General features: G+C 24.7%; 1 protein-coding gene across 2 annotated transcripts in view; it reads right to left on the reverse strand.

The window, feature by feature from the left end:
- LOC145835524 (telomerase-binding protein EST1A-like) overlaps positions 1 to 19,417 on the reverse strand; it is a 39,360-nt gene extending 19,943 nt beyond the window's left edge. For both annotated transcript variants that reach the window (XM_082943167.1, XM_082943168.1), the window contains exons 1-7: positions 19,285 to 19,417; positions 17,518 to 17,704; positions 14,990 to 15,102; positions 14,543 to 14,617; positions 7,985 to 8,120; positions 975 to 1,140; positions 318 to 493 (exon numbers count right to left, since the gene is read on the reverse strand). In XM_082943167.1, coding sequence (XP_082799293.1) covers positions 318 to 493; positions 975 to 1,140; positions 7,985 to 8,120; positions 14,543 to 14,617; positions 14,990 to 15,102; positions 17,518 to 17,704; positions 19,285 to 19,381 — 950 coding nt within the window. In that variant the 5' untranslated portion in view covers positions 19,382 to 19,417. The remainder of the gene's footprint in view (positions 1 to 317; positions 494 to 974; positions 1,141 to 7,984; positions 8,121 to 14,542; positions 14,618 to 14,989; positions 15,103 to 17,517; positions 17,705 to 19,284) is intronic.
- Positions 19,418 to 26,636: the final 7,219 nt, after the last annotated feature.

Consider the following 26,636-nt stretch of genomic DNA (forward strand, 5'->3'; position numbering starts at 1 on the left):
AGATAAATGATACTTTTAATAACAGAATGACTAATATTAAGTCTATACCAAAAAAAAAACATCAAAATTAGCAAATGTAAAAAAATGTTTGGACCTTGTAGTGTTATTTCTAACACAGTTTTAATAAATTTATAACTAAATTAAAAGGTAATTTAATTATAAAATTTTGACAAGTTATAGCATATTTTAGAAAATATATAAAGGATTTTTAATTAGATAATTCTGAATAATTTAAGTACATTTATACACAGAATTTATTTTTTGTATAAACTTAATATGCATCAAATATGTCAGCAAAGTTTTAATTTTAAACCAACCGAGATTTATCAAAGTTTTCAAATGAGTATATGAGCGACAACGGTCCAGCATAGTTAGGAGTTATATGAGTTTTCATCGTAAGTCTCATTAGCTCACACTCATCAAAATAATTTTTAACTGTCTTCTTTTTAACAGCTGTATTAGGAGAATCTTGATCTTGCTGATTATGAGATCTCTATACAAAAAATTTTTAAATTTTGTTTTGAGCATAGGTAAACTATGTAGAAATGTTTATATGACAATTTAAATTCCGACAACTCAAATTCTTTAAATAAATGTTTGATAGGAAATATTTCTTAAAGTATTAAGTAATTTTTTGAAATAAAAAAGTGGTTGTAGATATATCAAATACAATTATGGTATTACAAAATAAACTGGAAATAAAACTATTAAAAGAAAAATTTAAACATTTTAAAAAATAAGTATATCTTATAACTTATTTTAGCCATTTCTCTAAAAATATTCAAAACTTTGAAAAATAAAAAAAATGCTGAGTAGGTAATAACTATACCTTTAAACGTATTTTATATATTTTTTAAATAATTTCGTTTTTATAAGTTGGGGTTATTTATGTATAACTTTAAGAATTTGAGTTCTCGGATTTTGAATTGTAGTGCACCCGTATCTATAAGTGAAAAACTTGTAAAAAAAATTACGTTAATAATTCCCTTGGATATATTAGTTATTCCTTCTTCATCATTTGTGGTATGATGTTGCACTTTAGGAAGATTTTTAAATTCACCCGATTGGTCTTTTGCCTCTTCACACTTTTCTTCTGGTTGGTTCTTTCTCAATTCGAGAGGCTTTTGAACTTCTACAGCACTGCAATAAACATAAAATTATAACTTAATCCAATGAAAAGCAATTTATTAAACTTAATTAAATTTAATTATTTACGAACTTTTAAACTAACCAGATTACTAAACTACCATCTAAAATTACTGAAAACTCTAAAACTAATAAAAAATTTGATACTTATTATAATAATATTTACACGACTAATCAAGTGTAAAGTTAATCTTTTTAAGTTTAGCTATTTCAAAGAACTTTAATATGTTATAACTTAGTAGTAAGTTTTTTCAGCTTTCATCTGAAGGTTTTTATTTATTTGAGGCTACTAGATTATATGAACGGAAGAAAGAAAAATTTTAAATCTTGTCTTCATTTTTAATCCTTGAACTTATTGAAAAAATATATATTTTTTTTCAAATTTTAAGGTTTCCACTTGCTTTTTGTGTAATTGTATATCAAAAATTAAATTAGAAACACTTACTGTCACTGGATTGGACAGTACTAATAATTTGTTTTGAGCTTAAATTTATTTTAAAAATACAGAATAAATTTGAATAAAATTTTTTTTTAATCATTAATCTTTTTAAGAAAAACAAATTTCAAAGTAACTGTACTTAATGGATAAAACTTGTGTTGCTTTTTTGAAAAAAATTTATAATACATAAAAAATACTGAATTATCAAGTAAATAGCATCAAGTCAATTAGCTTTACAAAAAGTTTTAAAGTGTTTATCAATACGGAATGCAAATAGTTAAAATATTATAGGGTCAAAAAGATCTAATTAAAAAGAAAATACTAATCTTATTTGTAGTAGAAATTTATACTTACTAAAACAAAAATTATTCTGAAACTTTAGTAACAAGCAGTTTCAATATTCACACATATTCCTTAAAAAATTTATAAATGTTGCATGATATTTTTATGTTTTTAAAACATGTACATAAGGTAATTTTCTGCTAAGACAAGACTGTTTAATTATTAAGAAATGTTTTTTTTTTTGAGTAGAGTTTATTGAAACTACTTTGAATTTAATACATCTTGTTACCTTAATTCTCATTAAAGATTACTTGACAGAATAATGACGTTTTTATTAGACTTTTTAGAGAATTTTTAAAACCAAGGTTTAGAAATCAAGTAAACTTTGTTAAGTATTACTCGAATTCTCTTTTTATTTAAGTCAATATACTATTTTAAAAGTTAAATTGCATAACGGAAATAAATAGTTTGATGTTTAGCTAAGTTATAACATTACACAAAATGTTTTGAAATAAATATTCAGATTAAAACTGTTTTTAAAATAATCGATAACAGGATAAAAAATAATGCATACCATTCACTTAGACAAAGCTAATATTATCACTAATCACAACTTCATAGCCTTTTTAGTTTTATTAACTTCATCTAAAACTTGTTTTATCTACTTAAACACATAAAATCATTTTTAATAATTATTAAATAAAAACCTATCTTCTAAATATTTATTACCAACCCATATTTTCTGCAAATAAAAAATCAACTACAACTACCACGCTCATTAGTACACTTTAAAAATTATAATTTATTTAAAAATTTTAACATATTTTATAACATGTCTATAATTTTTTATAATAATACACTGTGGGTCAAGAATGAGGGTCAAGCGGCTATTGACTTATTTTACGGCCTGAAAACCAAACTAAGTGTAACATTTAGTTATATAAAACTGTTTTTTTTTTATATATTTGCTTCAAATATCTCAAAAGCTATGTAAGTTTAAACTTTTAAAATTTCTAATTAAAAAACTACTCAAAATTCTTAAGAGCATAGGGAGGTAAAACTTTTTACATGCTGATATAATTTTAAAGATCTTCAACTTAGCTAACAGTTACTTTTTACCGTCTCTCATATTGAAAACTAATTTTTGAGATATAAGGGGACAAAGTCAGAGTATTCAATAAGATGCTTATGGAAGGGCGAAGTTAAAAGGCAAAAAAGATCATTTAAAAAATCTATTTTTTACAGTTTTTAACCAATTTTCTCAGTTTAATCTTAACTAAACAATAATTGAATAACAATGAATATTGAAGGATTAAAAAAAATTGAGTAAAATTAATTTTTTTAAATAAATTAACCTTTTTTCTTGTTTTGTTCATACTATTTCTATTACTTTTGTTTTAATCGATATTTTTAATCAATAGTATTTTTTTAATGCAAGGAACATTCCCTGAAACTTTGAGGTCAATATTTTAAAAATGAAGGAGTAGATAGATTTTTAGTAAAACTTTCAAAATTCTCATTTTTATTCCAGACAGTTGTTTTGATTTTTTTACAAAATTGGTTATACCTCGAAAGTTAATTGAGATTTTTTTCGTTCCATAAAATGTATCCGGCCCGCGAACGAAGTGACAGGCCCGCAAAGGGTCAATATTACAAAATTTTTATAACACTTTTACAAAACAAAACTGTAAGAATTTGACTTTAAAAACATGCTAAAAAATTACTTTAAATATTAATGTGTACTAATAAAAACACCATTTTGTCCTAATATTTTGTGTTGTTATAACTTAGTTGGAATATAATTTTTTCAAATTACCCGAAGCAAAGTAATTTTTTAAGTACGATATTTTACATACGTACCTTTGTCAATTACAATGTCAATTCTATATATAGACATAATTTAAACATCTGGCACGTCCCAATCTACATCTTAAGTTGTCAGACTTGAGAAAGTTTTCTGAATTTGAAAGATTCAAAAAAGTTATTAATTGTATCTACAAAATTAGATTCCGGCCGAATCCAAAACTTTTATTTAAATTAGAATCCGACCGGATACGGATCTCGACTTAAAATTAGTATCCAGGCGGAATCGAATCTAAAAAGTCATTTTTCGGCTGCATCCGGATACTGGATCCAGTAAATCACTGATTCGAAATGCTATGGCCCGCAAAAGACTTAATTTTTCCGGATCCGGCCTGTTGATTGAAAAACGTTGTCCACCCCTAGTATATACTATCAGCTCTTAAACAAGAGGAACTGTTAATTTTAGTAAAATGTTGGACTCCCCTATGCCCTGAATAGGTTTTGTCAAGAATTGGCTTGCAGAAAACTACACAAAAATACCTGAGTATACTTATTTTTTTAATTTTCAACATTTTCCGTAAATATATAGAGTAAATCGAAAATTAAGATTAGTTGTTAAAAAAAACAAAGATTTTGAATTTTTTTTTTTAATAAAAGGCAGATACACTTTATAATATTGCTTGCAAAAATCTTAAAAAAGGTTTATCCGTCAAGATCAAAAACATCTTTTTTTTACAACTTTTCTTTCATATGTGCTTCACTCTGTGAATAAAATAATTGAGGTGTTATTTAGGTTATTAAGTTATACAGGGTTACCACTCTTTGAGTCTAAAAATCTTCCCTGAGTGACCAGAAACCTCCCTGAGTAACCTTAAACTTCCCTGAGTTATTTCCAAATACATAAATTTCAACATTTATAAATAATTTACAACGTTAATTCTAAGAATATTGAAAAACTGGCCGCAAGGCTAAAAAATTTCTAAATAAGCACTCAAAAACTAATAAAATTAACTTTTTTGAACAAAATATTGAAACTGGATAGACTAAATCTCATTCTAAATCTAGAAAAAACTTTCCCAGAGATTTTTTTTAAAGTCTTAACACTTCCTTGAAATTTTTAGCAAAAACCAAAACTGCCCTGAATTAAAAACAAATAATTAAAATTCCCTGAGATTTTCTATAACTTGAATATTCCTTGAGTTTCCCTGAATGTGTAGCAACCCTGGTTATATAACCCACAGTATGCTCTAAAAACACCTCTGGATTTTTTTCGCAAGCTTTCCTGACTCTAGTTAAATTTAATTGTTACTGAGGATCTCATTTGTCTAATTGATTAACTGATTGAAATGGGTAGGTGTTAAATATGCACGAATGGTTACTTTTGTACGAGGGGTTATTTTTGCACGAAAAGTAACTTTTGCACCAGTTGAAACTTTTATTTTAATTAATCTAATTTTTTTATTAATCGTTTTATATTTTTACTATCACTGTTACCCCTAACCCTTACTTTCGTTCGGTAACTTTTTCTGACTATTAATTTTCTATTCTTTGTTTTTAAATTATAAACTTTATTTTTATTTTTTATTTTATTTTAAAAATCATTGTTACCCCTAACCCTTACTTTTTTTTTATTTCCTTTTTGTTTTTTTATTAATTATTTTTTTTTTACTATCACTGTTACCCTTAACCCTCGGTCGGTACATTTTTATTCTTATTTTTTTATTTGATTTTATAATGTTTTTTTAATTAATTCTTTCTTTTCCTTTGTATATCCCTCAATTATTCTATTAACTTATGCGTCATTCCGTAATAGTTTAACTTAGTATATGATGTTTCTAATATTTACTTGATATATAATATTGATATAGACTGAAAAGTAAATCTTTAATTTAATCTTAGTGATTTCAACGTATAACGTACTATATAAACTTGATATAGAACAAAATTCGATACACTAAATTTGTCAATAATAGAACTTACTTAACTACGTTCTACTGTTAATACTAAAAATATAAGTTCGGCACTCTAAATTTATTTTACAATGTTACGAAAAAGCAATAAAAAATAACACTAACTAACATGCAAATTAGAGCTCGACAGTTTGTTTGCAGGTTATATTTTATTTAATGTATTAGCGTTTGTTTAAAGTCCTTAGCAATTCTCATTGAAGTCAGAGCCAAGCATGGACTTGAAGCGTATGAAACGTCTAAAAGTCCGCTTTGGTTGGTTAAACTACAATAGAAGTTTCTACTTGAGAAACGGTTGTTAAAAAAACAACGAAAGCTGGAAATAAATACAAACCAATGCTTTAGTTTTTCGGCGATTCTTATAGGAAAATAACTCACTATAGAAGTGTAGAGCTCGAAAAAACGGTTGTAACGATCAACGAAAGCTGAAAAGTGTATTGAATTACACTCGGCTTTATATAGTATTGAGCCAGAGTAAAAACAAGCAGATAATGCTTACACAACTAATATTTTTTTATTTGTATTTTTTTTTTCAACTCAAAAATGATCGTTTGTGCAAAAGTGTCTTCGTGCATATTTGTCCCGTTTCGGAATAAAACATTGTTTTATGAAAGAATCCGAGAATCAAAAAATTTATATTTACTCCTGGAATTCCAGTTGAGAGTTGCTCTTAAAAAAGATTAAGTATAAAATACTTTTACATGTACAAAACTAAAAGAAAACTTTCTATACTAACAAAATCTGATCTAGGGATTTCTAAACCTACACTGTAGTCTTTAATATTTTAATTGCACTTTTACCAACAAACAAATTTAATCAAAAAAATATATACTTATGGTATAATAATTTTCATTTCAGTAGTTTTATAAATATTTACAATGCTGTAAAACATAAATGAACTTTATTCACAATTTCATTTTTGTTGCGTTGTTTATTAAACTGAACTGATAAGGTCTTATAGGCCTATAGGGCACATGTAAACATATACGTCTTAAATGTGGTTGGGCAGATAAAAAGATAAGACGTCCCTGATCTAGGCGATTCTAATTGTTATTTCTAGTTATATATCAATAGTTAATACTTGACTGTGACACCACATATTTTTATTAGAACTATTTTTTTAAACAATACAGTTTAAGTTACAGTAATATTAAATTAATAATTTATTAAATAAAGTTGTAAAAATGTTAGATTAATTCTAAAGCTATTCAAAAGGTATAATAGCAAAAAAAAAATTCAAAAGCTTATGACATACTTTTAAGTTTCACAAAGCATTTAACTACTAAAACCATATGACATAAATTTTACCTTATGATGATAACACATTGTAAAACCAAATCAATTAATATTTTGTCATTAAATAAACACATTTTTATACTTTTGCTTTATTCAGTAACGAAAATAAGGAAACATAAAATCATAAATTGACGTAAACTGTAAGTAAAACTTCTAAAGTCATAATCTGATGTATTTAATATTACTAAACAAAAGAAAGCTGTTGAAAACTAACACAATAAAAGCTCTTTAAAAATTAAAACTACTTAACTTTAAAAAAGTATAAAAAAGATAAACTTATTTTTACTATAATTTAAATTTCGAAAATTTTTAGAAAGTAATACTATGCATTTAAAATACTATCAAACTAAACTATTACTAATGTTTTAAATGTAGTGAGAAATAAGAACTGTTATAACCATACTTTAAAAAAAAATTGATGTAGAAAACTTCTATTGTAAGTAACAAAAATTTATAAAGTGATAAATTTATGAACAAATACACAAAACCTAAAAAATAAAACCTATTTTTCAGACTAGATTTTGTTTATAACGTGACGAGAAAATTTAACTTAAACTATATTCTTTATAGAATGTATTCAATATTTTAAGTACAAAACTAACAAAATGATACCGTTCAATTTTTTTACAACAAAAAACACTTATGTAAACTAAAATGTTTTGAGTAAAAAATGTACCCAAAAAATTTTAGACCTTTTCTACGCAAAAATTAAACTGAAAATAAAAAAACAACTTAAAGAAAAGATTAAGTATTTTGTAGAACAATTTCAAAGCAAAACAGTTTAAAAATCGATTTGGTTTTACAACATGGACCATAGTTTGAGTTTTTACTCAAAAGTAAAACATTATCAAATTTACTTAAAAATCTAACTTTTTAGTAAAAATTATAAGTTTGTATTAAATGGAACACATTATAAAAGCGTTATATTTGTAAATTTTAATATATTTATAAACAAATTGGTGTATTTATGAATGTATATTTGGTATCTCATTCTTATATTAAGTAATAAAAACTTGTATTTTATAACATTTAAAACTAATAATAATCTTACTCAGGGTCATAAAGCTCTCTATTATAAGGGTTAGCTCTGGTTACAACTCTTTTATTTGAACGCATTTTAGACTTTTTGTTTCCAGTAGGACTTTTAGTTTTCTTGTTATCATCAGAATACAAATGATTTAGAATTTCTGCAAAACAAAATTGTAAATTATTTTTAATACACTAGCAAGGAAGAATATTTTATTCTAGTCAAAACCTTTTTCATTCAGTTTTAAACATGGTTGCCAGTGAAAATCTAAAAAAATTGAGTTAACTAAAAAACTATATTGTGATAACTATCCGCTAAAAGGCGCTACACGCCATTAGTACAAACGAATAAAATTGGTAAAACTATTTGATTTTTTAGATCTGAAAACAAATAGAGGCAGACTTTTATAATCAACAAGAGAATTTTAATTCGAAGTAATTGTTGTGTTTAATCTTAAATTTGATAATATATGCAATAATAAAGCACTCTCAATAACTAATTATCAAATTTAGAGCCTAATTGTAAGTACTTTAAAAAGCTATATTTTTAGTTGAAAACTTCATTGCTGGTCACAGTTTGCTGACCCCTGCCTTAAATGGTTTAACTAATGTTCCACATTTTGGTGATAAATATTGATTTGTTTGTGTTTTTTTTGTGAAACAAAAATCAGACTGTGACCCTACAGACTAGTCTGGAGCTAAAAATAATAACTATTGTTAATAAAAAAATAATAATTTAGGGTATAGCTTTATTTCATTATTTTTATATCTGAAAAGAAAGAATTAAATGAGTTAGTTATTTAACTTATTATTATTAAAACTGAAAACTTAACACTATTACAGGGTTTCCACGCAAAACTTTGTAAATTTAGTCTGCCTTTTCAAGATTTAGACCAATTTAGCCTGACTTTAACCTTCTTCTTAGGTACTCCTTTGAAGTACGCACTTTTAGTTAAAAACGCATTCTGAGTACGCATACTTTGATAAGTATGTATTATGAATACACATATTTTGACAAGTTCGCATTTTAGTACGCACTTCTAATTCAGTTAACATTTTTGAACCAAAATTAAAAATTTCTGTCAGGTTTCTTTTTTTATTTAGACTAGTAATTCTTAGCTATAAACTTTCTATTGTATAGCTGCGGTGTTCAGAATGTGTACTTTAGCAAAATTTAACTGTAATAATAAGTTATTGGAATGTTAAAACAAAAAATACAAACTTAGTTAAAAAATTTTGCACTGAACTAGATATACTTTTTTTTCACTACACCTCTTTGCAAAAATATTTAAGCTTCACAAATGTGAAGTAAACTACTGGCAAAAAATTTTAAATTAAAATACTCAAACTAATTTATAATTAATTAAATAATATAAAATGATACTAATATTTAAAAATTTGTAATTAACTACGTTAAAACTTTTTTTAAACTATATCATGATATATACTAAAAAAATTAGCCATGATCTTATATAAAACATTTAAATAAACCTTACAAAAAACAAACGAAAATAAAGAAAACAACACATGTATTGAAATAGTAACTATAATTAGTATACAAGCGTAAGGCTGTTTTTAAAAACTTTTTAAAAATATAAAACTTAAACTAATGTACTACTTATGAAATAATGATGCATAATAAATAAAACTCTAACTAAGAAACAGTTTAAATAGTATAAACTGTAAACTAGTAACTATAAAAAACATTTTTTTTTAAAGAAAATAAAGCTTAAAACAAAAAATATAGGTAAACATTGTTTGAAAAACGTGAAAAATCTCAATTATTTTGATACCTTTTTCATTTGAGAAAGCAAACTAATATTTTTATCTAAGCTAACAATTTTGCGTTTTGCCTTCTCGCGCTGTTTCTTCAAATATTTTAGCTCTCGTTTCCTAACATCTTCCTTCTCACTTTCTTATTTTTCTTCAAGATTTCTTGTTTTTTTTTTCCTAACCAGGGATGATAGTGCTCTCGTGCAGACTTTATAGATATTTTCAACTCTTTAGTAATTTTAACCTAATATGGTTTGAGCTGGAATGTTTGCATATGGTCTTTTATGCAACAACTTGCAACTATAGTTTTTTTCTTGCATGTTATCGCTCAACAGACTCTTATTATTCTTACTTTATAATTGATTTTTTTATATAATTTTATCATTTGAAGGCTTTGGAATTTAATGATGTTGTAAGTAAATTTCTAGGAAAATTTTGCAATTTTAGTCTGACTTTAAGGGATTTTTGTTAATTTTTTACCATTTTAAGGTTTTATAAATAAAGGAATTTTGGAAACTAGAACTGACAAATTCTGAAACTTTGCCATTTTGACCTAAATAAACTGACTTTTTTCAATTTTTCCAAAAAACTGACTTAGCCTGATCCGCGGTAACCCTGTATTAACATGCATGTGTTATCATACCAGGGTTTCCCTAAAATCAATTTTATATTCGCCCCTTTGGCAAAAATTTAAAAAATAATCCCTCCTTTATTTGATATAGCCTATATACTAGTTAATTACACATTTGTTTTTCTGTTACCTTACTAGTTACAGGGTTGTCAAAAGTTTTTGTAAAATTCTTCAAGGTTTTCTGAATTTCTTCCAGGTTTTTTTTTGCCTAAATTAAAAAAAAAAGTTTCTTATCAATTTCTAGTAGAATATTAAATTTAAGTTGAAACTTTCTTAAATAGTATAATTACAATGATAAGATATTGTAAAGCTATTTTAAATGTGTTTTATAATGATATAGAATCTTTTTTTCTTTTGTGATAGATATTTTAAATATATTCGAAATTTTGCTACTTTATCGTAAAAAGAGTTTAAAATTCAAGGTTTTTTTTTTCTCAAATTCCAGGTTTTTTTTGCCTAAATTATCAGGTTTAAGGTTTTCCTGAATTTTAGGTTTTTTGGCAACCCTGATTACATAAAACAATTGTTTAAGTTAATATAAAAACATAAAATAAACCTAATTACGAGAAAGAAAGACAACTAAGGTTATAATAACTTGAAAAAATAAAAACACTATCATGAACAAAAAATATAAATTTAATAAAAAAAGATAATCAAAGCAGCACAAGCCTTGAGGACCCTAAGAACTTTTTTATATAACTTACTTAATAACTTTTTATTTTACTTGAGTTTTTTAAAAGCTTACCTCAGCTTACCACGTATAAAAGAGCAAGCTAAAATTAGTAAAATGTAAGCTCAAAAGTAAACATTCTATGACTGACAATTTTTTTTAATTCCTCCCCCCCCCCCTAACTTACTAAAATCGCCCAAAAGTGGTTGATAGTATACCCTTTGGAAACCCTGTATTACACAAACTCAAACTCTTTTGATGATGTGAAAAAAATTAAAGACCATCACCTATTGGGTCCGCTACTGAATAACGGAAAAAAATTAAAGACCATCACCTATTGGGTCCGCTACTGAATAACGGAAAAAAATAATTTCTAAAGTTTTTTTTATGGTTTTTCTAAAAGAATGTAATTTCAAAATAAATTTAAAAAACTCTATCTTCAACTGAAATTATTCAAATTGGTGCGAGGCCATTTAAAAGGTTTTTGCACAAATTAAAGTTGTATATTTTATAATTTAAATATTTTATTAAGTGAACTTTTTTATTTCGAAACAATATTTGTCGAAAACAACCTGTATAAAACTTTATTTTTAGTCAAAAATTAAAGTAGAGTAAATTGTTTATAAGCATTAAAATTTTGTATTTCACATTTAATAAGAACCTAAAATAATAGAAAAAACCTCTTATAATAAAATAAAAAACATGAGTTTAAGTTGAATTGTTTTAGTTTAAGATAAAACTGCTTGTATCATAAAAAAGCATTAAGCAAAAATATTTAAGAGTTATTACTTCAAGTCTGATAACTTTTATTCTAAAAGGATATGTTCAACTTTTTTAGAAAAAACCAGCCAGTAATGTATATAGTTCTATATGAATAAAAATAAAAAATCTACTGGCAACTATGTAAACAAGCTATTATATTTCAATCAACAAAGACTCTTAACGTAACTTCTATATATAACGTGTTTTACATTATAGTAGCTTTAACTGGTATTATAAGTAAATTTTAGAATAAGTCTAACAAAATACGATTCAAAGGCTTGACTTTTAAGTTGAATTTTTCTACATTTCTCCTGCATATCTCTAATTCAAAGTTGTACTTAAAACAGTTAGTAAAATAACTATCCAATATTTTGATAATTATATATGATTAATACTCTACAGCATTATTTCTGTAGAACTGTGATCCTATGGATACAATTTATTTTACTGTGCACAACACTTAGATTTAAAAATATTTCCAAGTAATTATGTAGTATATCTTAAACTATTTTAAATAGCTAATATATAAATTTTATTATATGAACTAGAAATAAAATAAATAAAACAAAAAAAAAGAATAGTTTAATCTAAAAATACTAACAAAAATACATACTACTATATCTGGTGTGGACACAATATTTTTCAGTAATTTACTGTGCACAGCTACGAAAAATTTAAAGAACATTTGCATTCAGTACAGAGTTACTAGTAAATAATTAAATATTTATCAATGGGAAGAGTTTTGTGTCATTCAAAGTGTACACGTAAAAAATTATAAAATATTTTTTTTAATTTAAAGTCAGAATTGCAAGAGTTAAATACGTTAAATGAGCCTTAAAAACCTACTGACATCACTTCGAAAAAATATTTCTTCAATAGACGTTTTTAACGATGTTTTTACTTAATTTTAGTTGTTTTGTATGTATCTTTTAAAGATGTCTAATTAAGTATAATACGCAAGTATAATAGCATATAAGTATAATAGCAAAATTATTAAAACTTTAACATCTTAACAGTAAGACATAAAAATTAAATTTAAATTCTTTTTATTTTAAATTTACAGAAAAAAATTTAAAAACTAGTGCCAAAATTATAAAGTTGTGATTTATTAAAAAATACTACATAAATGAGAAATCTTCATACTACTGATAACTTGTATCATGTAAAATAAAGTACTTAGCAAAACTTGGGTTAATAAATAAACCAAACTTGTAATAGTCCTGGATACATTTAAACACAAAGTAGACATTAAAACACATAGTAGATGTTTATTCTAGCACCGTAGACTTTTATATTAACGTTTAATTTTCTTTTTAACTTTTCAATAACACTACACGACATTAAAAGTATTTTTAATGTAGAGGATAAATTTAAGGCTTTAAAAAAATTCTCGAAGAAGGAAATATTTTCTAATGATAGGAGACAGTTCTGTTGAATTGTATTATATCTTACAATTTTAGACAAAATTTTAGTGCATTCAGTACAAAACTTTATAAACCTAAATTTTAAAAAAATAAATTTTTGAAAATGTTTCTTCTTGTATAAAAAAAACTTTTTATTTTCAATAAAAAAGTATTAACTACGGCACTATAAATATACAAAAATTAGATGACAACATATTAAAATTTGGTATTTTTAGAACTAAACTATTTCAGTCATTAAAAACTCTAGTTTAAACATACATTGATTTGTTTTTTTAAGATTGCAAAAACTATAGTGTTACAGATAAAGATGGCATATTTTGTGTGATTATGACGTCATACTTTATCAAAATTATTTTAAATGTATGTTAATGTTTTTCTATAAATATATGCTTTCATTTAAGATATGTAGTATAAGTTTAGGACATGTTTTAATGATTTTATTACTGTATAAGTCAAAAAATCAAAAAAAATAAATTTGGGGTTAAATCAGTTTTTTGAGGTGCCAACCAAAAGTTGTTTTTCTTTTTTTAGATTCTTTTTATGAAGCCTAAACACATCCAAAACCAAACAGTTTAAGTAAATTTGATAACATGACCAATAATGTGCTATATTCCCTACCCTTACTATAAATAAATTAAAAATGTATGCTTACAAAGTATATATAATGCTTACAAAGTGTATATAATGCAATTAAGTTTTTGACCACATTACTATATCTCTTAAAGCACACTTTTTAGAAAAAAAACCTTAGATTCATGGTAAGTAAAATATTCAAGGATAAAAACATCTAGTATACTTTGTGTAAACTTAAAATCAGAACATTTATATTTCGAGAGTAAGTATTGTTCCTAATGTCAGAGTTGCCACTGGTTTTTTGTAAATTTATTCCATGTTTTTTAATTTCTTATAAGTTTTTTGGTCAATTTTTAATACAAAATTAAACTTAACTTTAAAACAAACTCTCTTAAATAGTATAGCAACATTTAAAAGATACTAAAAAGCTAGTTTGAATAGGTTTTTTAATTATTTTTTTGTGATAGATTTTTGGTATCTTAACGCAATTTGGTTACTTGTCATGTAAAAATAGTTTACAACTCCAAGTTTTTTAGTGATTTTGTTCTAAATTTTAAGTTTTTTACCTAAATTGTCAAATTCCAAGTTTTTCCAGGATTCCAGGTTTTTTGACAACTTTGTAACGTAGATAAAATGGGTGGCTAAATTCTAATCAAAAACAAAAATACATTCATGTGTATTATATATATTAATTAAAACTTACATTAAGTAATTATAAAATACTTATGAAAACAAACGCGTATAATAAACCTTTCTTTGTATTTCTAAAAATCCTTCTTTTGCCAAACTTCTTATTTTCATCCATTTGTGAAATTGAACTTAGAGCTAAAAATACTTAAATTTACTTATACGGTAAAGCATACAAACTTTAACTTTTGTATATTGAAAACACTATTTAAATAAAAAAATAAGAACGTGTAGATGAAATATTTTATTGAAAACTTTTATTCATTCTTTATTTTTTTCACTCAGTGTAGATAAAGTAAAGTTTTTAAAAGTATAATTAAAAAAAAATTATAATAGAAATTTTCAAAAACATGAAAAATGAGGTTTTTTAAATCAGTTTTTAAAATATATTTAAAACTATAGTTACACAAATTTATGTGGTTATAATTAAATTTAATAGTCTAATAGTTAGACTGTAATCAACGTTAATATTTAAAACTTTTTAAACAAGCAAAAAAAATTAATAGTTACATTCAGTGTCAGCTTTCACTCTTGTTTTTTCAGCAGTTCTTTTGGCAGAAGGTACCACAAGTGGGCTAGAGTTTATGTTATTTTTATCTTCGTTTTCGTTACTCACCATTCTCCTATAATTTGATGAACAGAATATGTTTTAAACTTTTAAAATAAATACACTATTATTGTACACGTTAAAAAATTCTATGGTTACAGTAAGTAAGTATATATTTGTAAATTGTTTTAAGCTTTGAATAATTTAGAACTGTATCCAAGTTCTTAAATAACATTATACATGAAGTTTTCGTGAAAGCAATTACTACAAATAAAACAAAAAAAAAGAATATTAACTTTCAAGCAATATGTTTATGTTTAAGTATCCTAATTATAAAATTTAAACTTTGTATGTTTTGTTTACATAACTGGGCAATCCAGTGGGCATATTCTTTACATACGTTAGCGCTGAAAAACATATCAGTACAAACTTCAACAATAAACTTGACAGAGCTTAAGATTAAGTCAACGAAATTAGTTTACCATTAAGCATCTTAATGTAGTTTTTTGCAATATCATGTGAGCATATAATCAAACAAATAATGTCCAGGGTTTCCACAGATCGAGATGAAATTTCTTTAAGACATTTCCTGACTTTTTTAAATCAAGTTCTTAATTAAAATATATTTAATAATACATGACCTAAGAACTAATTTTTTTTAATTTATTGCAAAAACTCAATTAGACAATGAATTGCAAAGAAAACTTTTTTGGAAAACAACATAAGCAAAATGCAGTTTTTAGTAATGATAAACTTTCTTGTTAAAAGCATGTTTATGTATACTTCCTAACTTATGTACGTTTTTTTTTCCTGACTTTGTGGCAACCCTGAAAGTCAAGCTTACTCAAAAAAATGTGCTTTTTAAAATTTTAATTTACACTGAATTGTGAAACTTAAGGAACATTTTTAATCGATTGCATTTGAAATAAAATTAAGATATAACTAAGAATAGTATTTGTTATATTAAAAAAAAACATATTTTATTGAAGAATTAAAAATATTTTAATACTTCCTTAAGCTTTTAAATTTTAAGAAAAAAATAATTTAAAAAACTTTGATGATATATGTTTTAATATATTATAGTTTTAGTACTAAATATAAAAAAATAATTATAACTATTATGTAGACATAGAAACACACAGTTTTGAGACCTTATTTTAACAGAACATAATAACAGTACAATGTTTTGTCCATTAGAGCTCTTAAGTCATAAATCAAACCTGAAAAAAACATTTAAAACAAGTAATTGGAAACTAAAATAAACTATATATAAAACAGTAAGAATATTATAGTTTTAAGTATCTCAAATCTTCCCTTGGTTGTGTGTTGTTCTTTGTGATTTTTTTGTATTTATCAAAATCGTTTTAAATAAAAAACATTTTTTTTATTTAAAACGACTATAAACAAAACAAGAGACTAAATATTTTTATCTTTTATTGAAGGCTAACAAGTACTTTACATTTAAAAATTATATACAGGATTGCCTTTGACTTTTGAAAAATTTCTTCAAGGTTTATAAAAGTACTAGTTTTCGGGTCTATTTTTAGTTTAAACTTAAGTTTAAGGTAAAAAACTATGTTAAATAGTATAAAAACATTGAAAAAATACTGTAAAGCTACTTTAAATGTGTTTATTAATAAACTTTTTTTTTCTATATGGTAGGTTTTTTGTGTCAACTAAATTTTTTTTTACTAAACATGTAAAAGTAATTTAAAATTTCAAGTTTTTTTCAGGTTTTTAAGTGCTTTATGTTCAAAATTCCAGGTTTTTCTAGTCTTTTTTGTTTGCCTAAATTGGCAAATTCCAGGTTACCAGGTAAAGTGGCAACCCTGTATATAAAAGTTTCTTTACCTATATTTTGTTTTATTCAGGGTTGCAAAATGTTTTTGGGAAATTTTTTCCAGATGTTCAAAACTTCTTTCAGGTTTTTTTATTTAAACATTTTAGGGTAAATTTTTAATTTAAAATAAATTTTAAGGAAAAAACTATGCTAAATAGTATAACAGGGTTTAAAATATATTGTAAAGCTTCTTTAAATGTGTTTTTTAGTTAAAAAAATTTGATGATTACAAAATTTTTTATCTATATGATAGATTTTTTATGTCATATCAAAATTTTATTACTATGTAAAAAGTTGTTTATAATTCCAGGTTTTTTAGTGATTTTTCTTCAAAATTCCAGAATATTTTCAAATTTTTTTAAATTTCAGGTTTTTTTAGCATAAATTGTCAAATTCAATGTTTTTCCAGGATTCCAGGTTTTTTGGCAACACTGTTTATTTTATAAGATAACAGTTTTTTTTTTCCTTTGTTTTGTTTTTTAAATCTTCCACTTATTGTTTTGAACGAGTTTTTACAATTTTTTTATAACAAAAAAGTTGTATTGAGAAAAGCATTGCATCTAAAGACAGTTAAATAAGATCAACTTGTAAGAAAAGTGCCTCACCATAAATAAAGAAAATTTAAGAGCAAGAATGATAATAAATAACTACCTGTAATCCATGTTTTCACAAGTAACACCATTTTCTGGTGCTTTATTTCTGGACAGCTTACTTTTACCAGCCTGATAAAACTGCATCACTGGAACTTTTTTTGGTCTGTTTTTGAATTGTTTTTTTTGTGCTCTATTGCTATTTTGTTGAACTTGTTTTCTTGGAACTAAACCTTGAAAATTTCTGTCTGAAAACAAATTTATACTTATATAAAATACTAGTTTAATTAAAAGATTTAAAAATACATTTAGAAATAAGTGATACTTTAGACTTAAGGGCATAGGGGGGGGGGGGGGGGGGGTAAACACCCTTTTTTGGTTTTTGATCTTATTTTATATAGTTTTTACTCAGCTAGAAAATGCTTTTAACAGATTTAAAAAATTCAAAATAATTTTTGAGATATAGCCGGTCAAAGTCTGAGGCAACAACAGGTTCCTTATGGGATGCACAAACTAAAACGGCAAATAACTGAAAATCACTAAAAATCTATCTACTCCTATGTTTTTTGAGATATCTACCTCAAATTTTCAGGAAATGTTTCTTGATATATTCAGAAAATTCTGTCAAAATTTTTTTTTTTAAATAAAAAATAAAAATTTTATATAAAAAATAAACAAAAAAAACAGTTATTTTTAGTTTTTTTATTATAAAATTTTATTTTCAATTTTTTTAAATTGTTCCGACAGAATCTTCAAAATATACCAAGGAACATTTCTTGAAAATTTGAGGTAGTTATCTCAAAAAACGTAGGAGAAGATAGATTTTTAGTGATTTTCAGTTATTTTCCGTTTTAGTTTGAGCCTCCCATAAGGATCCTATTGTTGCCTCCGACTTTGACCGGCTATATCTCAAAAATTATTTTGAATTTTTTAAATCTGTAAAAAGCATTTTCTAGCTGAGTAAAAACTATATAAAATAAGATCAAAAACCAAAAAAGGGTGTTCACCTCCCTATGCCCTTAAGTAATTCAAAACTACAAACTTTGAAATCAGTTTTATTTTTCACAACATTGAAATAAGCACCCTAGTCTTTTCAGCACTCATAATGTGAGCATATAGCACAATAGTATCTTTGTTGTTGGTACTAAACACATATAAAATATTATGTTTTTCATCCTTTATGCAATTAGATTTTAAACCTGTAACTTTGTAGACTTTATACACTTTCTGAAGATTTTTAAAATAAGTCTTGATGACTGTATAAGTCTAAAACTAAAAATCTTAGTTATAAAAAAATAATAAAAAACTATTTTAACAACTTAAAAGGTGTTGATGTTCTCATAATACTTGTACATAAATTAAAAATAATCACTATTACTTAAAACAGTAGTTTAATAACTTTTGTATGTCAATAGCTTTAAATTATGCAAAAGAAAAAAATTTGAGTTTAATAGGCTCTTTATATTTAAAATTATAAGGTGAAAAATATAAGTTCATAAAATGTGCTTATAACTAGTTTTTAAGCAACCTTCTACAAGGTACAAAAATTGTTTCAAACTTATCTACTATTGAAATTTAATAAACTTGTTATTTTTTTGTAAGTTTCTTAGCTCTTAGTAAAAATAACTTTAATTTTATTAAAGAATTGTATTGAATAATATATGGGGCATTTTATAACAAAGCTTGCTTCATTTTAAAAGAATATGTATAAAATTTCCAAAAATATTGTTGAAGTTAAATTATAGATCATTATACAACATAGTTTTTCTTTGGTGGAAACAATAGTTTAGAAGTATGCATATATTTCTAAAAACATAAAAATTATTACTTTTAAGTTTTTGTCCTTCTTTATTTATTCTTTTTTGAATTGATCTCAACAAAGGTTCATTTAGATGAACAAAAGGAAGTTCAGAATCAACATCCATGGCAGTTGGTTTAATTTATAGCTTTCTGATTTATGCTAATCTGCAGTTATGATATATATTAAATACCTAAAATATAACTTATAAAAGCAAAAAAAAAAAAGTACATAAGTTTTAAAAATATATAAGTAATATAACTCTTTATTGGTAGTTTACTTGTGATTTTTCTATTAATTAGAAGTAAACAATATTATAAATACCTTAACAAAATATCAATACACATGCTTACAACAAAAATTTATAATTACTTTACCTCATACAAACTAAAATAAATAAGTAATTTAAATAATCATGCCTTCATTTGACACAAAAACTAGTTGAAATCACAACGATCTGCCTTAATGAATGATTAGAACTTATAAAATTTTTAGAAAATGTTTACTTATACCTTAGACCAGGGGTAAGCAAACTGCAGCCCACAAAAATTTGTTTCAATTAGCTACATGTTTTTATCTTTTAAAAACTTATCTAAAATTTCTAGTCTTATCTTTTTAACCTAATCCACTAACTATATTTTTATTTATAGAAAACTGGCTAAAAAATAGGTTTTATTGAGAATGTACATTTTGTTACTTTTTAGCCCTACCAACCCCTGCCTTAGACTTAAAACTTCAGTTACTAAAAGCAGGACTAACAGTATATAACTAGATTTGCAAATAAAATAAAAAGTTTAATTTATCAAAATATAACAATTTTGACAACAAAAAAATTGAGATAACTAATATATGTAATTGTGGTGTGTTTGAGTAAACATAACTTTTTTCTTCCTCATATACAATATGACTGTCAATAAACTATTGATAATTTTATTTAAACATTTATTGATAAGTTATCCAAAACCTGAATAGATATTTATAAAATGCTTTATTCATCACAAGCAAACGAAAAAGAAGTACTTTTTGCTAGGCTTACTAGTGGTTATTGTTAATTTCAGGGTTACTAAAAGTTTTTTGTAAATTCCTTCCAGGTTTTCTGAATTTTTTCCGGGTTGTAAAAAACAATACTTTTAGTCTAATTTTAGTATAAAATCAAACTTAAGTTAAAAATTTGTCCTAAATAGTATTACAACACTGAAAAGATACTTTAAAGCTACTTTAAAAGTGTTTTTTTAAGAAAAAATAGTAATAAGACAGGAACTTTAAATCTTTATGACAGATTTTTTGTATTTAATTGATATTTCTTTACTTTACTTGTAAAAATAGTTCAAAATTCAAGGTTTTTTAGTAAATTTTCTTTAAAACTCCAGGTTTTTCTAAATTGTCAAACTCTAGGACTCAAGATTTTTTGGCAACTGAGTAATTTTCTTTTTTCTTTTATCTTATAGCTGAGATAAAAAACTAGCAATAAGATTTTTAAATACATATAATATATTCTATTAGCCTAATTTGCACTTTAATCATGTTGTCACCAGAGTTGTCAATATGCTAATGGTTGTTAAGCCAATTGAGCACTGAAGCGTATAAACTTTTGATTGTTTCAAATAAAAACTTTATGCTTAAACAATTAAACCAATTTGTAATAATAATTATAGTTGGCACTCTTCTAGGCAAAAAAAATAGCCTGTGTGTTAAAAAATGGATATAAACTAGTTTGAGGCAGTCTTTAGTTATCAGATTTTTTTTCAACACAATTCTTAGCCAAAATTTTTCAAGCCAGTATGTTATTTTCACTTAATCTGATAAAACATATTTTAATATGCACAAAAATCTGTTTAAGATAAAATAAAAATTGAGTAAACTTAAGAAAATCATTTCTGCCTGTTGTTTTTAATTGTTAACTAGTTTTAGTATTTCATGCAATTCTAAAGACAACTAAACTTTAAAACAGAGTTTTATAATAAATTTATAAAATTACCTACAGTGCACAAAATTTTATCTTCACCAATAAATTTAAGGTGTTGAGATCTCGTGTTTATGGCTTATATACTTGTACTTGATTCTTAAATCACAGAGAGTAGGACTGTAAATATCTGTTTTTATTCTTTATGTTTAAAAAAGGCTATGAACATAAATTTGTTATATTTAGGAAGAGCTAGCAAAAAGGTAGAAATTTTAAAACAACAGTAAGAATAAACACTTTAAATTACCTATAATAAAATATTAGAACATAAAAAAACTATAAACTAACAAAATTCTCCAAAACAAATAAAATCAAAAGATTTATAATATTATAACCAGCCTGAGTCAGTATCAGGTTTTCAAATTTTTAGTCTAAGCGTGTGTCAACTCTGTTTAAAAGCATGGCTTCAAATCTAAGGCGTTTCTTATTGCCTAATATTTCAAGTTTTAAGTAAAATATATTTTTAAAGGTTTAGTTTTTTTTTTCTTCTTGGCTAAGGTACTAATATGGTCTAGAAATAAGGGTATAGATTAAAAATATTGAGTAAGGTGGTTTAGAAATAAGGAAGTGTATATATGTTTTTAGAATACTGCTGTAAAATCACCTTACTTCTTTGCACAATGTTATGAATGAATTTTTTTTCCAAAATCTTACAACTGCATCCGACCATGTTTAAACTAATTTTGCTAAACAACTACAAGAAATAATTCTAAAACTTTAACAAAAAATTGCTCAAATTTTAAAGATTTTCTATTACTCAGGGTTGCCAAATCTTTTTGGCAAATTTTCTCCAGGTTTTTAAAATTTCCTCCAGGTTTTTTAAAGTACACATTTTTGAGTCTATTTTTAGTTTAAACTTAAGATTAAGGTTAAAAACTGTGTTAGATAGTATAAAAACATTGAAAACATACAGTAAAGCTACTTTAAATGGGTTTTTTGATAAAAGAAATTGATGATGACAAAAAATTTATCAATATGATAAATTTTTAGTGACAAATCAAATTTTACTTATAACATGTTAAATTTAAAAATTTCTGTTTTTTCCAGGTTTTTTCAGTGATTTCTGTTCAAAATTTCAGTTTTTTTTTCAAAATTTCTTAATTTCCAGGTTTTATAGCCTAAATTTTCAAATTCAAGGTTATTCCATGTTTTCAAGTTTTTTGGCTAACTTGATTTGTTAACATATTTAAACTTTCTTCACAGTTTTTAGCTATCCTAATGCCATATTTTTTTTTAATTTTGATCTTAAGTGATTTTTTTTAAAGTTTTTGTTTTAAAGTCTATAACTAAAAAGTAAAAAAAGTATAGAGACCTGTAGTGAGGAATTATTTATAGTTTCCAAGAATTAAAATATTTGAGAAAACTAAAAAAAATCTGATAAATACAACTATCTCTGTAAATTTTATATTGGGCTGGCAACAAGGTCATTGACTTTTTTGGTGACTTCCCCTGAATATCAACCTAAGTGTAATACATTTTTAGATGGAACTGAATTTTTATTACCATAAATGCTTTACTTAAAATTTTTTGGAATTAGGAGAGTTAAAGTTAAACCATTTTTTAGATTTTTCTAAATAATACCTTAAAATATTCAGGATTTATACTTTTTTTTTCAAAATTTTCTCAAGGTAGTTAAAATATCTTACAGGTTTTTAAAAGTACACCTTTTTGGGTATATTCTTAGTTTAAAATTAAGTTTAAAATAACAAACTGTGATAAAAAGTATAAAAACTTTAAAAAGATACTTTTTAATTAAAACTTTTTAACTTTTATGATTGAAAAATTGGTTTTACACACGAATCGGGGCACACGCTTTTCAACATTATTTCCAGGAACTTTTTTCTATTTTATATGATATTTAATATATATTTACTAACAGGTGATTAAAAAAAAGTAAAGACGTCGTAAGGTAAGAACTTTGAGAGGTACGCACCCGCGTAGAGTACGCACTATTAAAAAAAAAAACTATTTGTAATTAGTTTGAGATACTTATTTAAAACTAAATAACAAGAACTTTTTACAGGTATTATCAGAGACGAAGACAAGCTCTTTAAAGCAAAGATAGAAAACTGTAACTACTAGTGACATTTCAACTACGTTTGACATTTTTACTATATCAAAACTTATCGTCGAACAAATGAAAGTTTTAATTTTTATGAAACATGTATTTGACTAAAACCAAATAAATTAAAAAAACAAGTTAAGTAATATATTTAGTTAAACCAAAGTATAGTCAAACTTCTACTAGAACTGTTTTAAATAGAAAATTAATTATATTACGGGATGTCACTCCTGTACGTATAGAATGATGTTTTTAGTATTCAATTTAAATTAATTAGTTAAAAGTATAAGATGTAACGTTAAAAGGCGTTAAATCCTGGAGATCCTGATAAGCCAAGCTTATCGGAATATATACCACATATGTTTTTGTGTTAAAACTTTATTCCGACTAACGGCGTTTCACTGCTCTCAAATAAATTTAAGTACAGATCTACGGAGTCTATAAAATATTAACACACATTAGAAAAAAAAAACATGTATAACTATGTATAGTCTTTATATGGAATAAAAACAGAAAATTATAAAATTGTCTACAAAAAATACAAATTTAATAAAAGCAAACACTTACCTCAAAAAGCTCTAAGAATAGGCAAGTTTTAAAAAATGAAAATTAAATTGAGTTGTGCAGAAATGTTACGACATAATAAATTTAACAAATTGATCAATAATTTATGCAGCTTAAAAACATGAAGTATCAAATTTGCAAGTGTTTGTGATTATAAACGTGAATGTTGTGTAATAAATAAGTGCATAAGTAGACAGGTTTTAGTTTAGTTTTAGTCAAATACATGTTTCATAAAAATTAAAACTTTCTTTTGTTCGACGATAAAGTTTAGATATCGTTAAAATGTCAAACGTAGTTGAAATGTCACTAGTAGTTAAAGTTTTCTATCTTTGCTTTAAAGAGCTTGTCTTCGCTTCTGATAATACCTGTAAAATTTTTTTTAATATTTAGTTTTAAACAAGTATCTCAAACCAATTACAAATAGTTTTTTTTTTTTAAATAGTGCGTACCTTACGCGGGTGCGTACCTCTCAAATTTCTTACCTTACGACGTCTTTACTTTTTAAAAAGCACCTGTTTCCTGTTAGTAAATATATATTGAATATCATATAAAATAGAAAAAAGTTCCTGGAAATAATGTTGAAAAGCGTGTGCCCCGATTCGTGTGTAAAACCAAATTAATTATATAGATTAAAATTTTTGTCATCATCAAAAAATTTTTCGGTTATGCTTACGAATCGGGGCACACGCTTTTCAACATTATTTGAAGGAACTTTCCTAATTTTAAAGATATTCAACATACTTTTGCTAACAGGTCTGGGTGTTCTTTGTGTTAAAAATTTACTTACCCAACCAAAATTCGCCGTTAACGGATCCAAAACCCTGCTCGTAATCACTCCAACTTCTGTTAAAGTCCACTGTTCCATCAAATCTTCTTTGAAATACCTGTGAAAAATAACTTTTGAAAATTTTCATCTTTTTGAAACAGCCTTAAAAAAACTTATTAGTTTATAAAACTAGTTGTCTTACCAAACTGCTTATAATTTCTATTGTTTATCAGGTAATTGTTTATTAGTTTGTATGTGTATATATAATTTTAAATGAATGAATATCACCAAATAACTTTAAAAGAACTTACAGTCCATCCACCAGAGACACTGTTCATTTCACACCAAACCAACAAAGTTTCCCAGCCAATTTGAATATTGTAGGTGCCAGTTGGTAAGCTTGAGTCAAAATCTTTGATGTCTTTGCAGTTCGTTGACTTACCTGAATCAAGGCACATATATATTTGTATAAAATCTAAACTTACATAAAAAAAAATTACCTAGAAGTATATTTTTTAAACCATCTAGCTTCTTTGATTGTTTCGCTATCTCATCCATTTGCCCTGATATAGTCTTGTTCTGTTTACTATTTATCTTACTATAGGCATAATATTTTCGTGTACAATGTACCGCTAGGAAAGAAAAGCAGATGATCATAAAAACATTAAATATTGCAGATGCAATTAGTATTTTTCTCGATTCGAGTACCATTATTATTTTACCGAGATACTTCTGAAAAAATCGTTTTTTTTTAATTATTCTACTCAACAGCATTCTTTATTTTATCTTTTTCATCTTAAAACTTAATATTTTGTCTAAAAGAGTCTTAGTTGTCTAATTCAATTACTCCTAAACTTTAAATATGCTCCGTTAAGTAAATCACTATATAAAATTAATATATACAAACTGGTTTTTTAAGTATTTACCCTAAAAACAGCTATATTAAAGTAAAAAATATGTTTTGCACAACTTTAAAACTTATATAAACCTATGATTAAATAAAATGCACACTACTGCGCACAGGTGCACACTTTGTTGAATATCAAAAATAAAATAAATAAGCTATCAAATAAAAAGTGTTCTACACTGTTGTAAATAGTAGTTAAAGCTATTAATTAAAATAAAAAAGTGTAACGATAATAAAGTGTCATTTATACTGTTTGTGTTTTTTACTTATACTAAAATGATTTTATAAACGTTGCAAACTAAAATAATGAACTTCAATTTTTTTAAAATTAATCAACTTTGTACAAAAATAATAAATATTTGAGATTCAAATTTAATCGTTTGCTAGTAAAGATCTTAGCGAAAAATGTTCATTGAAGTATACAATAATGACAAACTTAAACAGTACTCTTTCTTTTTAAACATTACTAACACAGTAACACATGTGTCTATGTGTTCTTTTATTAGTGGTTAATAATTTGTGCTATTTATAATGTCAAATATGCCTCGTATAAAACTACATAATATTTGTAGTTATTAGATACAAATTATAAAAATCAGAGTAAAGTAAAAAATAAAATAAGCAAATAAGTTGTAATATAAATTTTGATGTAAATTTTTTATAACTTATTTAATATTTTAGTTTTGTAAATTAGTATCTCTTCAAGTTTTATATAAATAGTTAATGATACAATCTTTGAAATATTGAATTGAAATATAAGCTTTATGTTAGGGAGAAGATTTGCTTCTACTTATTACACTTTTAAACATTAAATTAAGTTTATCAATTATTTAAATATTAATTTTTTTTGTTCATTTAAAAAATTATTCGATTTTTGCTTAACTGCCTAGTAATTTAAAAAGTTATCTATTCGCAAGCTAATTGTGACGCGGTAAATAAAAATTTTGTACCTCTATAAATAAAAAAATTAAAACTTTTATATTTTATTGACCATACAAACAATATATAACAGGTAAAGAAATTATGTTTATCAAAAAAAGATTAACTGTTCAAAAAAAAATTATTGATTAACACAAAAATTTTATGGTTAGATATAGTATTCAGATATAAAAAATTTTAA

The sequence above is a fragment of the Thalia democratica genome, chromosome 5 (assembly GCF_965202585.1).
Source record: "Thalia democratica chromosome 5, ktThaDemo2.hap1.1, whole genome shotgun sequence".
Taxonomy (NCBI): domain Eukaryota; kingdom Metazoa; phylum Chordata; class Thaliacea; order Salpida; family Salpidae; genus Thalia; species Thalia democratica.